We start from the raw sequence: 14,544 nt of genomic DNA, 5'->3' as shown, positions 1-14,544 counted from the left end.
CCCTTAATTATGTTTATAAATATATATGAACTTTTAAATAAGTTCTCCACCGATAATGGTGCTTACATACCGAAGGGCTTGGTAAAAATTATTAATTGTTGATTTATTAATAAATTAATAAATTGATAAACCTTTACCCTTTTAATTTGTAATATATATATATATATATATATATCATTCTTTAACAAACTTATGTAATTTTAAAGACATAGTTAGTTAATTATATAACTCAAGTGTTTCACAAAAATACTTCATTTATTATAAAACAGCAATCCAGTTTGTTAGGAAGCAGCACTCCAGTCTGTTATACTCCAACAACTCAGTTTGTTATGCGACAATACTTCAGCTTGTTATACAATATTCCATACTGTTACAAACTTCAGTACACATCTGATGAGTTTTTTTTTAAATTGAAATAAAACTGATGCCTTGTACTTCAGTCATTGTGTTTGGATGATATCCACATATCTGCATGTTCACATAATCACATACGACTGAAATCTACACATACTTACCCGACAATAGCCAACATCAGTTTTTATCTGATTTAAATCTTGAATTTGAGCAATAACATTTTTGTGAGTAAATCGGCTGATAAACTTCCAGAAGTTCTGTTTCAAAAGGATAAGTATAGAAGAAAGAATAAATATTATAGAAGTAAGAAATGAATAACATCTATTTATAATATCAAAATAACATAATAACAGTTATTTGAGATGTTTTTAAGTATCTGATTGATGATAATAGTTTCATGTAGCTATTGCATATCATCTCTTTCATTTCACTTTCCAAAAAGAAGCTAGCAGTATGTAAATACCAGATATGTGTTCATTGTGGCTTTGTCCCAATGCATAAAATGATTATCATGCAATCCAAGCAAACCACTTGTCAGTTTTTGGCTTAGACTGGACTTACTTATATCGTGGAAATATACAAAATCAATATTATATATAATAAAAAAAATATAATTTAGTATTTGGCCTATGATGATATCTGCATGTAACTGTACAGAGTAGCCAGGCAACATTGATCAGATGTTACAAAAGTGTATGGTAAGAGAACGGTTCTTTTTTTTTTCCATAAAAGAAGGCACTTTAGTATGATAATTAATTTTATCACTTCAGAGTTGAAGCAAAAAATGTTTTGCAGTTTTATTCAAATGATAGTGCTTATTTTCCATTAAAAAGTTTCCTTTTACAGAGTGAGAAAAGTTTGGACCCTATATGCTATCTAGTTTAACACTTTAGCATTTAAATTGGACATATCTGGCTCAATATTCTACCTGTTTTATGTTTAAAATGGCCAAGTCCCACCTCTCACAGCTATCCTACAATATCATTTGAAAATAAACAATCACATCATTGAAATGTTGAAGCTACAAGATAATGCATGATTGATTCAAAACAATGTGAATAAATAAGAATTTTATCAGATAGAGTAATCTGAATGTTAGAGAGTTAATACTATTTTTTCTCTTTGGAAGCCTTTAGCAAAGTTCAATCTGTTGAAAGCAACCCAAACTTACCAGCTTGATAGAGCCAGCAAACATCTTAGTTATTGCCCTCTACTTCTGACTAATTATACATAAAAAAATGAGGAATAGAAAACTGAATTTTACAAGTTTTTATGTATTGATGTTCTAACATATGAAATTTTTGCTTTCCTGCTTTGAATTTTTCAAAGTAGCTATTTCACTTTTCTTTCAGTACCAGCCTGTTAGTAAATGGCATAAAAATTACAGCACCAACTTTCTATCTTCCTGAAGTTAACAGAGCTAGTCAGCCACTGATAGAAAGGAGGCTGTTAACTTTGAATATGCATGTTTATGTTCATGAGTTAGATAAGTTGTTTCAATAACAAGTATTGGATTTCTTTTGGCATTTCATACAATAATTACAAAGTAATTGTAAGGAGGGGGAAATGATGGAATGGGTTTTGAATATATGACACACTTTTCCCCCAGGTGACTGATTCCAACAAATTCAGAAGTTAGAATACAGAAGTAAAAACTAAATAGTAAAATGTATTTAGTAAGATGCCCAACCATTTTGGTCAACTTACTGGGATTTTAATCACTAATAAAACAATAAAACTGAGGTATACTTACAAGGGTTGTAACTTGTCCTGAAGTTGGTTGCATAAACATCTTTAGCTGGAAATATATTAAGAGATACTTAAATAAGGACACATTTTTACAATTTCTGTAATTTGAACAAAAAGAGATCCTCTGCATTAGTGGCTCTTAACCTGGGTGGTATCACCCCATTGTTGGTGTTATAAACTCATAAGAGCATGACAAATGTCAAGAGGGAACTGGGTGTTTAGAAGGGTTGAAACATTTCTTAAATATAAAATATTCAATCCTGATACAATATTTATATTTTATGCTTAACTGTATTTTGCTTTCAGTAGCATTTCCCACCCACTGAGACTTGACTTCAATGCAACGATACGTTACTGAGCATCTTGCGATATTTTCTATCACGTCAGATGGAAGGTTTCGAGCTACCCTTATCCCATCTCTTTACAATTTTTCTTGCCAATTTTAATTCTTCTTTATCTATGTGGAAACTTTTCATATTTCCTGCCACAAATGCAAAAGAAGTGGAGGTGATAACTGCGTTTTTATGTTTCATTTCTTAAGTATCATTGTTGTTGTCACTGTTGCTGTTATTGTTCGCATTGTCAACACTGAAAGTTTTGATATGGCTTAGAAATGAAACATTATTCACCTCAGTGACATCATTAAGTTTAGGCTATTTGATATTCTTATTCTCAATTTTTTCCGACAAGGAGCATGGTTTTTTGTCAAACATTATGATGGCTTCTTTATCAGCAATCTTTAAATAATTACAGAAAATTGTAAAATATTTGCTTTGCCAAAAGTAGTTAAAATTTTAAAATTATTGATGCACACCCCTTGCAAAACGGGGTGTTTCAACAAAAATATCTGATGATGATGATGATGATGATGATGATGATGATGATGATGAATGCCTTCAAATTTTTCCATAAGGGCAGCTTTCTGAGGGAGGGGATAAGTCAATTATATCGACCCCAGTATTCAACTGGTACTTATTTTATCAACCCCGAAAGGATGAAAGGGAAAGTCAATCTCGGTGGAATTTGAACTCAGATCGTAGTGACATGTGAAATACCGCTAAGCATTTCATCCAGCATGCTAATGATTCTGCCAGCTTGCTGGCTTAAATAATAATAATAAAATGCAGTATCAGGCAGTGGTTCTCATGGTTTTTGATCTGAACTGATTAGAAGTGCTATCATGTACATGTTTTATCTTGGTATAAAAGATGGGCTAATATTCTGCTCAATACTACAGATTTGCTTGTCAGTTGCTTGACCATAACCAGTTGAGCATGTCCCTTGGTGGTTGATGATATGTGCATCTCTGATCACAAGCAGAAGTAGTGGGAGAGCATCATAGCCATGTGTTGGGAAGTCGAAAGGAATTCTTTGGGGTTTGAATAATTCACCTCTGGAAACATGGGTGTTTCGTTCATCATCCTTAAACAAACCTTACTCAGGGACCTTTTGAGTGGGATGGGCTACTCAACCTGAAGAAAATTTTAACTGGGCCCCACCTGCAAGGTCATGCATTGTTTACCTTGATATGAGACCACGATGTCGCACACATGTGGTTGTGATGCATGTGCCTGGTGTACCTTTATCAGATGGGTAGTCATGATGGATATATTGGGCTTTGTATATTTGTACTCCAATGTCACTTTGATGACATGCACTGCTCTCTCACTCAGTAATAATAATAATAATAAATGGTTATTTTACCTTATGCGTAACTGGTTCCTTAAGTCCATGAAGGAATATAGCTTCAAGAATGTCACAAAGTCGGTTGGATAGTTCATTACTTCAAAACAAGAAACAAAATATGAAAAGGAAAAATTTGTAGAACAGTCATTCATATAAAAACTGGTTGTGATATACAAACTATAGAAATTACTAATTCACCAAAACTGAACAGTGGTTAAAACATTCAATATATTTGTTTAATTGTTTAAAACATGAGTTTGCTATGAATTGAAAGTTGGAAATATACCCTAAATTCTTGGAGACATGTGAGGGATTTCAAAATGACTACAGATTCAGATTCACTAATCTTTATCAGAGAACACACTACAATACATATATTTTCAATCATAAATACCCTCCAGTATACTTAATTTATTTTTATATATGTACTGTCTTGGTAATTCTTTTTTTTTTTTAACAGTTGTTTAAACCAATATCAAAACTGAAATTTATTTGCTCATGTATAAACTAAGTAATATTATCTTTGAACTGATTTTCTTTTGGTATCAGAGCAGCAACTCTAATAAGGATTGACAAATCTGAAACTGCAGTCTAATACTTATGATGTGCTACCAAGAACTTAGGATACAACTGTTAAGCTTAATTCAAAAGATTATAAATGTTTTGTTTTTGTTTTTGTTTTTTAACAGATAAACTTTAACACTAGGTTTTTAAGTACATATAAAACGAGTTTCAAATATGACTCCATGGGAACACATTTTAACATTTCAGTGTTAACCACAATCGACCTTAATGTCAAAATAAATGTAGCTTCTTTAACTACATACAGTTATTTAAAAATATTGATTTCAAACAATAACACTGTTTACTGGCAGAGTACAATAAACAATTTATAAAATGTACACTGCACGGCACTTTGGACAACTGTCTCCTACTACAGACCCAGGTTGACCAAAGCCTTGTGAGTGGATTTGGTAGATGGAAACTGAAGGAAGCCCATCATCATTTAATGTCCGTTGTTTATCCTGGCATGAGTTGGACAGTTTGACCAGGCTGGCACGCTGGAAGGCTACACCAGACTCCAGTCTGATTTGGAATGATTTTCTACAGCTGGATGCCCTTCCTAACGCTCTCAACCACTCAGAGTGTAATGGGTTCATTTACATGCTACTGATATATATATACACCCAAACTGCCTCTTATGTAAGCTGACCATAACCTGACACTAGATTTGCTATGACTTTCACAGTTACATTCAAAGCTTAGGTATAACTAAAAATATAAAAGAACTGACATTAAGAATATATCCTGTTTTAACTTTCTATCTACAATGGGTCCAATGGACCCATTTCAGTTTTTTCAGTTGCTTTTGCCTACTGTTTATATTATTTGATTCTGCTGATTTCTCGTGACTCTTACTTTTTCTTGACTCTCTTTTATTTGTCAAAATTGGAAATTTTCTGTATGCTTATAAAAGCTAGAAAATTTCACTTTATACATTAATTACCATATGGGTCCATTGGACCCTTGAATTAAATTCAGACAATATCCTTGTCATTCTAAACAGAATAAAATCAGTAACAAATATTATTTTCCTAGATATTTATCAGATATAAAATGGATAAAATTATATTCAATTTATTTGCTGAATTACAGATAAAATAGGAAAAATTATGAAAATATTCCTGTAAATTTGCATGGTATTGTATCACCTTCAATCTGCTAGGTTATAGGGTGATGCAATTCTTACAATATGTTGCATCGTCTTTCAGGAGAGTATTAATATGTGAGAGAGCAATATCTGCCTTTAGTCTGCTATCAAGTTTCATATAGTTCAGTTGTGCTTTCCAATATGCCTAGACATGAAAACTTGAGTGAAGACCAAATATCGAACAGGTTATTGGAATTAGATGAAGAATAGGAAGAAGATAGTAGTGATTCCTTCTATTGCTCTGAAGCTGATGATGAAAGTGATTGTGTGCTGGACAGTTTAGGTTCTCAGTCATCAGATGATGAAGATACTCAAAAACAATTATCTGCAAGCCACCCAATGAATGAGCAATATGTTTCTAGAGACAGACAAGAAGTTTGGTATTCTAATCCCCTTACTCAAGCAGCAGTAGGAACTTCATCTTGCAATATTGTGTGTCAAGAATGTAGACCATCCCATTTTGCTAAAAGGTCACGCGATAGCATTAAAACAAGTTTTACTATGTTTATGCACCAGAATCTTCTTCAAGTAATTCGTAACGATCAAATGTTGAAGGTCAGGTTGTTTACAAAGATAAACGGAAGGAAATTGATCACTCTGAACTAAAAAAATTTATTGGACTGATTATTCTTATAGGTGTTTATAAATCCAAACATGAAAATGTCACACAGTTATGGAATCAAGAACATGGCCACCCTATATTCAACAAAATTATGAGCTGGGTAAGATTTCAACAGATTTTACAAGTATTGCATTTTGATGATGCTAGTGCAAGAAGAAAAAAGAGAAGTGATGATAAATTGGAGCCCATAAGAGAAGTATTTGAAATGTGGAATCAGAATTTGCAAGATGGATATGTTCCAAGTTCATGCATGACAGTTGATGAACAATTAGTTTCATTCACAGGGTGCTGCCCAATCCGGGTATATATTCCTTCAAAACCAGGGAAATATGGAATTAAAATTGGGGCAATATGTGACAGTGAAACATCTTATGCCTAGAAAATGCAAATCTACACTGGAAAAGCCCCAGTAAAAGGGAGAGAGACAAATCAAAGTTCAAGAGCTGTTGAAGACCTAGTAAAAGAACTTGAAAATATTGATCACAATATAACTTGTGATAATTTTTTTACAAGTCTAGGACTGGTTCAAAAGCTGCTTAGCAAGAAAACTACTTTAGTTGGAACAATTAGAAAGAACAGAGTTGAAATTCCAAGTGCTTTCACAAATGGAAAAGAAAGAGAAATCAACAGCACAATATTTGGATTTCAAAAGGATTCTATCTTAGTGTCCCAAGAAAAATTATGTAGTCTCATTTGTGAGTACAATGCACTCTCAGCCTTCAATTGATTCAAAAAGTGCTGAAATGAAACCTGAAGTTATTACATGTTACAACAAAACAAAAGGAGGAGTACATACCAAAGATAAGATGGTGGTAAGGACAAAAGAATGACTGGAAGATGGCCTATGGTTATATTCGACAACATGATTGATATAAGTGCAGTAAATACTTTCATTGTTGCTAAACAGCTTCACTTGCAAAGTTTCAAGGATAAAAGAAGACAGTTCCTAATTCAGCTAGGAATGGAACTTGCTAGAGTTCATGCTAAACAAGGATATGACAAACAATCTTCTAGTTCCGCTAACATTTCTCAACCAAACAAGAAAAGAAGATGATCTTCAACCTCATTTGAGATTCCTCAGCCAAAGCAAAAGGGAAGATTTTCTTTGCGTGGCCCCAAAAAAGACAGGAAAACTCGTACTACATGTAAGAACTGTAATATTCATTATTTACATTTGACGGATATTTGTCCTCATCTTGTTTGTTGTTAACACAACGTTTCGGCTGATATACCCTCCAGCCTTCATCAGGTGTCTTGGGGAAATTTCAAACCTGGGTTCTCATTCCTAAGGTATTTTTCGATGTTATTATTATTATTATTATTATTATTATTCAGATCACTGCCTGGAATCGAACTCAGAATCTTGGGATTAGTAGCCCACACTCTTAACCACTATGCTACTACACCTCATGAAGGCTGGAGGGTATATCAGCCGAAATGTTGTGTTAACAACAAACAAGATGAGGACAAATATCTTCCAAATGTAAATAATGTACATAATTCCTCATCTCTTAAATATAGAACTGTGTAATATTCATGTTAGCCAAGAATATTCCAGTATTGTCTGCATTCACTGTCATGAGGAGCTGTAATTCTGTATTTTTGTAATTTTTAAAATTTATAATATATTCTGTAAGCTGTATTTTTTAAATAAAAAATTGTTAGAAACAGTAATTCTTCATTCACCTGATAGCATATATAATGTAGCTAAGAAATAGTGGTAGTTTGAATAAAAGAAAAAATTTGGGTCCATTGGACCCAGCTGGTAATTAGTGACATACATTTTCTCTAGTAGACCAAGGGTTAACATAAACCGAATGAAGGCTTTGTGAAAAAAATTGAATTATTTACTGACCTTTGTACTGGTTCATCAAACATTTGTGAGGCTTGTAAAGCTTTCAATGTTTTAGAAAGCTCTTTGGTAATTTTAACTTTTCTGGCATTTTCTTTATCTTCATCTGAATAAATAGAAATGAAAGGACTTGAAACTGTACAATGCAGGCATTATTTAAGCATTGGTGCAAATTATTAAAAGCAAGGCATCCTCTGACTCAATTATTGTACTGCTAACTGGATTGAAGCCATAATATTTTATTAAATAAAGCCATATAATGTATATTATAAGAAAGCAGTATTAGGTGTACCAAAGTATGGCTGAAATAGATGTAGAAAATAACATTACTATGCCCTACGATGAATTGCATCTTAGGATAATGTTCTCGCTATATTTCCTTGGTCCTAGGAAAAACTACTGCCTGAAAAAAAAAAAACTCACACTAACAAGCAACCTTCAATCACTGAGCCATTATTAAGTTGTATCTTCTCTTAAGGCAACAAAAGTCTCAACATGCTTAAATTGCTAATTCTATACTGCTCATTTAAATCTAATCAATGTTTGTTTCTTTTTTTTTTTTCGTAATCATTACTGTGTCTCATGTGCAAGACCCTATACTTAATGCTACCTATCTTACAACTTCAACTTTTTGAAACTTTCAAAGACACCAATTTTAATCTTAACAGTTTACATAATCTGAAGTGACCTATTGTCATCACAATTTCACAAACAAGGGGAGATTAACAAATTCATGGGTATTCCCCTCATCTTTAAACTAACATAAAAGATAACCAATATAATATGCAAGGGCATATTGCAATGACAAACAGCACTTTTATCAACTGTCACATTACAGAACTATTATCAACACTCACATTGTAATTGCACACATCATAACAGTCACATTGCAATGACAGACATCACAACAAGATTATCAAATGTTATAAATGTAATATTGACGCAATGAAGATAGGAATTTATAACAAATTAAATGAGGAGATCTGACTTGATAAAAAGTGGGGAAAATGGCCAAAATTAGAATCAGTTATCACTAAGAGAAAAGGCACATAGTGTACCTCAGTGCTTGATTGGATAAGAATACAAAAATGGAGAAATAAATGGTTTCAAACAAATGACTGTTCATAAAAAAAGAATTATGTAGGAAGCAATAAAATCATGGAGAATAAATCTGAAAGAAATATTAGGTTTGATGTTGTTTTAGTCAGAGAGCTACATTGACCCAGCAGACCTATATGATGGGAGACATTTTGTTCAGGATCAGCCATCTTTTTCATATACATATATATAAAACTACAATGCCCAATATAAACTTCATTTTTTAAGATGTTAGGTTATAATATGAGAGACATTTGGGTTGCCATTTCTGGCAGGTCTAACATCTCATTGTGACAAAGTTCATGTCTTTAAATGCTAATAATAATATTAAAATTATTTAGTGAGCTCAGCAATTATCAGCTCTCCACAAATATTTACATTGCTCTATTAATGCTCATACATCCTATGGTTCACTGTTCATACTATGTTATGTTTAGCTGACTGTACAGTCCAGTAGTGGCTAAGTCAAATAAAGTAGCTTCAATTAATCAGTAACTTGTATATTTAAATTGGCTGCAATCTGCAGCCAAACAGTAAAAGTGAAGCCAGGCAGCTAGCTAAAACAAATAATAAATATTAAATGAAGTAACAACATCTACCGGACTAAAAATTCCTTGAAATTTGTGATGATATGAATCACCATGAGTTTGAAGAAGGCTAATTAAAGTTTGACTTACCCAAAATTTTAGAAGCAAGGGGATTGTTACTGGACTCAAAGACAGCTCCTAGGGACAATGAGATGAACGAAGTAAACTCACTAAAATACAGGTGTCACTGACATCGTTAATATCATCATCATTGTTCTTTCAGCTTATACTGATATGATCAAAAACTAAAAACATGGTTGAGAACTGTACAAATACTGCCATTATTTGAAGTCCAAATCTTTGTAAAAAGAAATAAGTGAAGCTATAAAAAAACTAAATTTAACCTAATGAGAGTCCTTAGAATGATGGTTGAGTATGTGTAGATCTGATATATCAAGTCACATTTATTTGCCAGCATACCTAGCTACTTTCTGACACCTTAAAAATAATGTGAAGCAAACCTCATGCAAACAGATGCAATTTTGAAACTTTGCTATCTAATGTTTTTTTCTTTTTGACCAATCAGAGAGTAGTAACTCTCAGTCAGACATTTGCTAAATAAAGTGGAACTGAAAACCTTTCCTTGGCAGAATGCAGCCTGAACAGTTGTCAGCTTACTCTGGAAGAGTGCAAAGTCTTTTTATTCTTGTTTGTTTATTTAAAATGTGTCTCAACATGGGACTCATTTTAGCAAAATGAAACAACAAACTTTGATAAGTTTTTCCCTCAGCTCACCTGCATTGATTTATTTTATTTTTATCCCTGCAACATTTTTCTTCCACACTACACATATAACAGAAAAGAACTTTAATTCAAAAACATATGTATAATGTTACTTCCACAACATGTTTTACTCAAACCTTGTTTCTTTTTTATTAATAGGCAGAAGGAGTGGCTGTGTGGTAAGTAGCTTGCTTACCAACCACATGGTCCAGGTTCATTCCCACTGCGTGGCACCTTGGGCAAGTGTCTTCTACTATAGCCTCAGGCCGACCAAAGCCTTGTGAGTGGATTTGGTAGACAGAAACTGAAAGAAGCCCGTCGTATATATGTATGTGTGTGTGTGTGTGTGTGTGTGTGTGTGTATTTGTGTGTCTGTTTGTCCCCCCAACATCGCTTGACAACCGATGGTGGTGTGTTTGCGTCCCCGTCACCTAGCAGTTCAGCAAAAGAGACCGATAGAATAAGTACTAGGCTTCCAAAGAATAAGTCCTAGGCTTCCAAAGAATAAGTCCAAGGAGTCGATTTGCTCAATTAAAAAGGCGGTGCTCCAGCATAGCCACAGTCAAATGACTGAAACAAGTAAAAGAGAATAAAAGAGAACTGTAATTAAAAATTGTTAATTTTCTTCTCTGTGAGGATAAAACAAGCAATTTAAATCTATATTTACAAAGTGAATATGTGTTGTTTAAACATATTGACTTATTGCACTAGTTAAAGGTTTATACTTTTTGTAGTATGTAGAAAATAAAGGAGAATTATTACATATAATTTATCATCACTGACTTTCAAATCTATATTTTCTGGTGACCCTGGCAACCATTTTTCTGATAATAGTTATGAAATCTTCAAAATTTGTTCTAACTCATTGTGCTCATCATTGTGATTCGAATTATGCTGATTGCCAATCAGCTATAAAGTTAAAGCTGCCTACTTACTGGTCTAATGATCTGACTCTGACTTCCAAATGTGGTATCCCATTTTGCCTAATAGGCAACATAATATCAATGGTTACACTGTTTGCTTCTGTTAATGGTTTGTTTCAACCAGAAAGTGCTCACCAGCTATGAAGTACAAACTGAGAAGCTGCAATTGCCAGGTAAGCCAGATCAGCTCTAGAAGAGAACAGTAGTGAGCTAAACATCATTAATGAGTCACCCCTTTCTGCAGCTACAGTTTAAAATAGAGAACTCTTAAACTGTGTCACTTTACTAACCAGCTCAGTTTCCACTACAAAACATGTACCAGATGGGAATGTAGACTCATATTTGTATATAGACAAAATCACGAATATTCATACTCACTCACTTTCTACAACACACTTGCATGAAGGCATACAGATCTCATGCATGCATTATACAGATCACTTATGTACACGTCATGTAAATTTCAATTCCATCATGTACGTATACAGGACATTTTCTGATGGTTCTTTTGCTGATTTAGCATGAATAACATTGTCTTTTTATCTTTTTATTTGTTCTGATTGTTATCAATTATTGTTTTCCCAGCAATTGAGAAGGGCTAATGTAGCAACTCTCATACAATCAAGAAAAGTTTTGGCTGTTCACTGTTTGTTTTCCACCAGTTTATGGGGCCAATAAGAGACAGTATCTCTTAGCCACATATTGGCTATATACAGCTAGGCTCTCTTCTCAACAGAAACATAGTCAAGGTAGCTTACTCTTCCTTTAAACAGAATTCAAATAGAACAAAAATCTTTCTACTTTACTTGATCAGCTAGTTTCATCATGACACACTTTAGTTAAATGAAACACTAAATTGTCTTATCTCTTTCCACAACATCTATGTTGATTTCACTTATTTTCACCTCAGCAATATTTTCCTTTCACACTACGGGTGTAATACAAAACCTTTAATGCAAAAACAACTGTATAATACGGTAACATTCTTCACTCAAACCTCTTTTAATTTATTTATGTTATAATTGAAAATTATTACTTTTCTCGGTTTTAATGACTGTGCTACCGAAACCAGTAATTACAAACGTTTGTAAGATGAATTTGAGGCCTAAATACATTGACTTGTATCACTTAGTGTGGTAGATGTATACACTTCTGGTCATAAGTAGAAATTAAAAGGGAACTATTACATAGAATTTATCATCAGCTCTTGCACCCACATTCTCTATAAATGTCTCAAGATCTATACAGTGGGTAGAATAGTGGATCTATTAATATGCCTAAGTATCAATACTCAGTCATATGCAGGGACTAGTTCCAGGTGAAAAGTAAGTCTCTAACGTAAACACGAGTGTGTTTGTTTGTTTGTGTGTGTGTGTGTGATTATGTAAGTGTATGTACGTACGTATGTATGTATCTAAAATTATTAGCAGTGTGTATAGTTACAACAATATAAGAAGTGTTTAAAATATTACTGTTAACTTCTGTTCGTGATGAAAAGCTGCCATGAACGATTTGTGAGTTGTCAAGAACAGAGAAAACAATAGATAAATATAAAGAACGACAAATGGACAAAAGGATAGAATAAGGGAATCAAAACTACACAGAAGTGTCTATGACAATTCGAATCAACCACATTTCAGAATGACAGTACTCTAAATACAAATTTGACGGTAACTACGTTCGAAAATCCGAAAAAAAGATCGATCTGTCATTAAAAATATATGTATATAAAATTGGAAAAAAAAGTAATAAAGAATCTCTTAAACATGTGATAATATCCAAACAGTAAGAAAGACAAATAGATATAACTCAATACAAAGGCTGAAGAACTGCAGGGAGAACAGTTTGTAAGAACAGTACTATATTGTTGTGTTCTATATAAACATTAGGAGGGGGCAGAGATGATAAGTCTGTTGAATAATTTGTAACTCGTCGTGATTCATGACTAGCACAACTAATTATACCATTTATATAATGCGTCACAGACACCAATGTCAAAAATATCAATTCCGCACATATACAATAACTGAGTGCGTGTATGTCTGTCTATCTATCTATCTATCTATCTGTGTGTGTGTGTGTGTTAGTATTAATGTATAACTAAATTGTAAATTGTTGCTTCAGTTCAGACAACTGTACATAAAGAAATTATTTAATAGTATTACAATACAATTGTTTTCTTTCCTTTTTTTCACACGACGTGAATACATGTTCTCTTTTACATTTATACCTTAGAAGAAGTCTACTTACCATGGTTAGAGAAACTCATGGTGACAAGTGGCGTTGCTGTGTTCTTAATGTTTCGCTTTTCTTCCCAAAGAACTGATCACACACACCAAACGCCACATGACATCTTCTGTGATGGAGGTGAAAAAATAAAATATCAACAATACAGCATTCGAGTTCTTCAAACCGAACAATCTATATTACTAATCCGCTATTCTCGGATTAAGCGCACCACAATTTCAAAACAGTCAGCTGACAATTTTATAAAAGAAATTAGTCATTTTTGTTGTCTGTACGGAAAACTAAATTTTAACAAGAGGCGTAGTCAATTGAGTCATATTTATTTTATCACCCCTCTGTATTATTGCCACTTATTTAATCGGTATAGAAACAAGACAATCAAAGGCCTTCCTTGTGATAGAACTCAGGGAAAAAACTAAATAACATAAAGCACTGAGTCCGATGTTATATCGCTCTCGCTTTCTAAAACAACATTTTCATACATAGGCAGAAATTTGGAGTGGAGGTGTTGATCGATTACATAAACCCCAATACTGTCCGGAAGGATAGAAAGGCAAAATCCACCTCAGCGGAATCCACCTCAGTTGGAACAAATACTTCAAGGCATTTTGTACGGCATTGAATGATTCTGCGATTCCACCCAAAACAATCTTTCTATAACAGACACAAGGCTTGAAATTGTGCTCAACTGGTTCTTCATTTTCCAACTCAAAAAGAGTGAAAGGCAAAGTCATCTTCAGCGGAATTTGAACTTAGAACGTAAAAAAAAAGAAAAGAAATGCTACTAAGCATTTTGCCTGGCCAGCTGCCAGGAGTATTAGTGAGTCAGACAAAATGCTGAGCAGCATTTCTTCTGGCTCTTTGCAGTTTTACTTTAAATACCACTGAGATTGACTTTGTATTCCATCCCTTTGAGTTTGATAAAACAAGTATCAGTTTAGCACTGTGGTCAATGTAATCAACTTATCCCCACATCACTTAAAATTGCTGGC

General features: G+C 33.4%; 1 protein-coding gene across 4 annotated transcripts in view; it reads right to left on the bottom strand.

Moving 5' to 3' along the window:
• LOC106876034 (uncharacterized) overlaps positions 1–14,293 on the bottom strand; it is an 85,072-nt gene extending 70,779 nt beyond the window's left edge. Inside the window, exons 1-6 of one of the 4 annotated variants that reach the window (XM_014924412.2) lie at positions 13,556–14,293; positions 9,750–9,797; positions 7,978–8,080; positions 3,808–3,886; positions 2,108–2,152; positions 516–611 (exon numbers count right to left, since the gene is read on the bottom strand). In XM_014924412.2, coding sequence (XP_014779898.1) covers positions 516–611; positions 2,108–2,152; positions 3,808–3,886; positions 7,978–8,080; positions 9,750–9,797; positions 13,556–13,574 — 390 coding nt within the window. In that variant the 5' untranslated portion in view covers positions 13,575–14,293. The remainder of the gene's footprint in view (positions 1–515; positions 612–2,107; positions 2,153–3,807; positions 3,887–7,977; positions 8,081–9,749; positions 9,798–13,555) is intronic. The other 3 variants (XM_014924415.2, XM_014924413.2, XM_014924414.2) reach the window with 3 other exon arrangements.
• Positions 14,294–14,544: the final 251 nt, after the last annotated feature.

Source organism: Octopus bimaculoides, chromosome 3 (assembly GCF_001194135.2).
Source record: "Octopus bimaculoides isolate UCB-OBI-ISO-001 chromosome 3, ASM119413v2, whole genome shotgun sequence".
NCBI classification, from domain to species: domain Eukaryota; kingdom Metazoa; phylum Mollusca; class Cephalopoda; order Octopoda; family Octopodidae; genus Octopus; species Octopus bimaculoides.
Note: the sequence above shows the minus strand (reverse complement) of the source record. Positions and strands in the feature narration are given on the sequence as shown.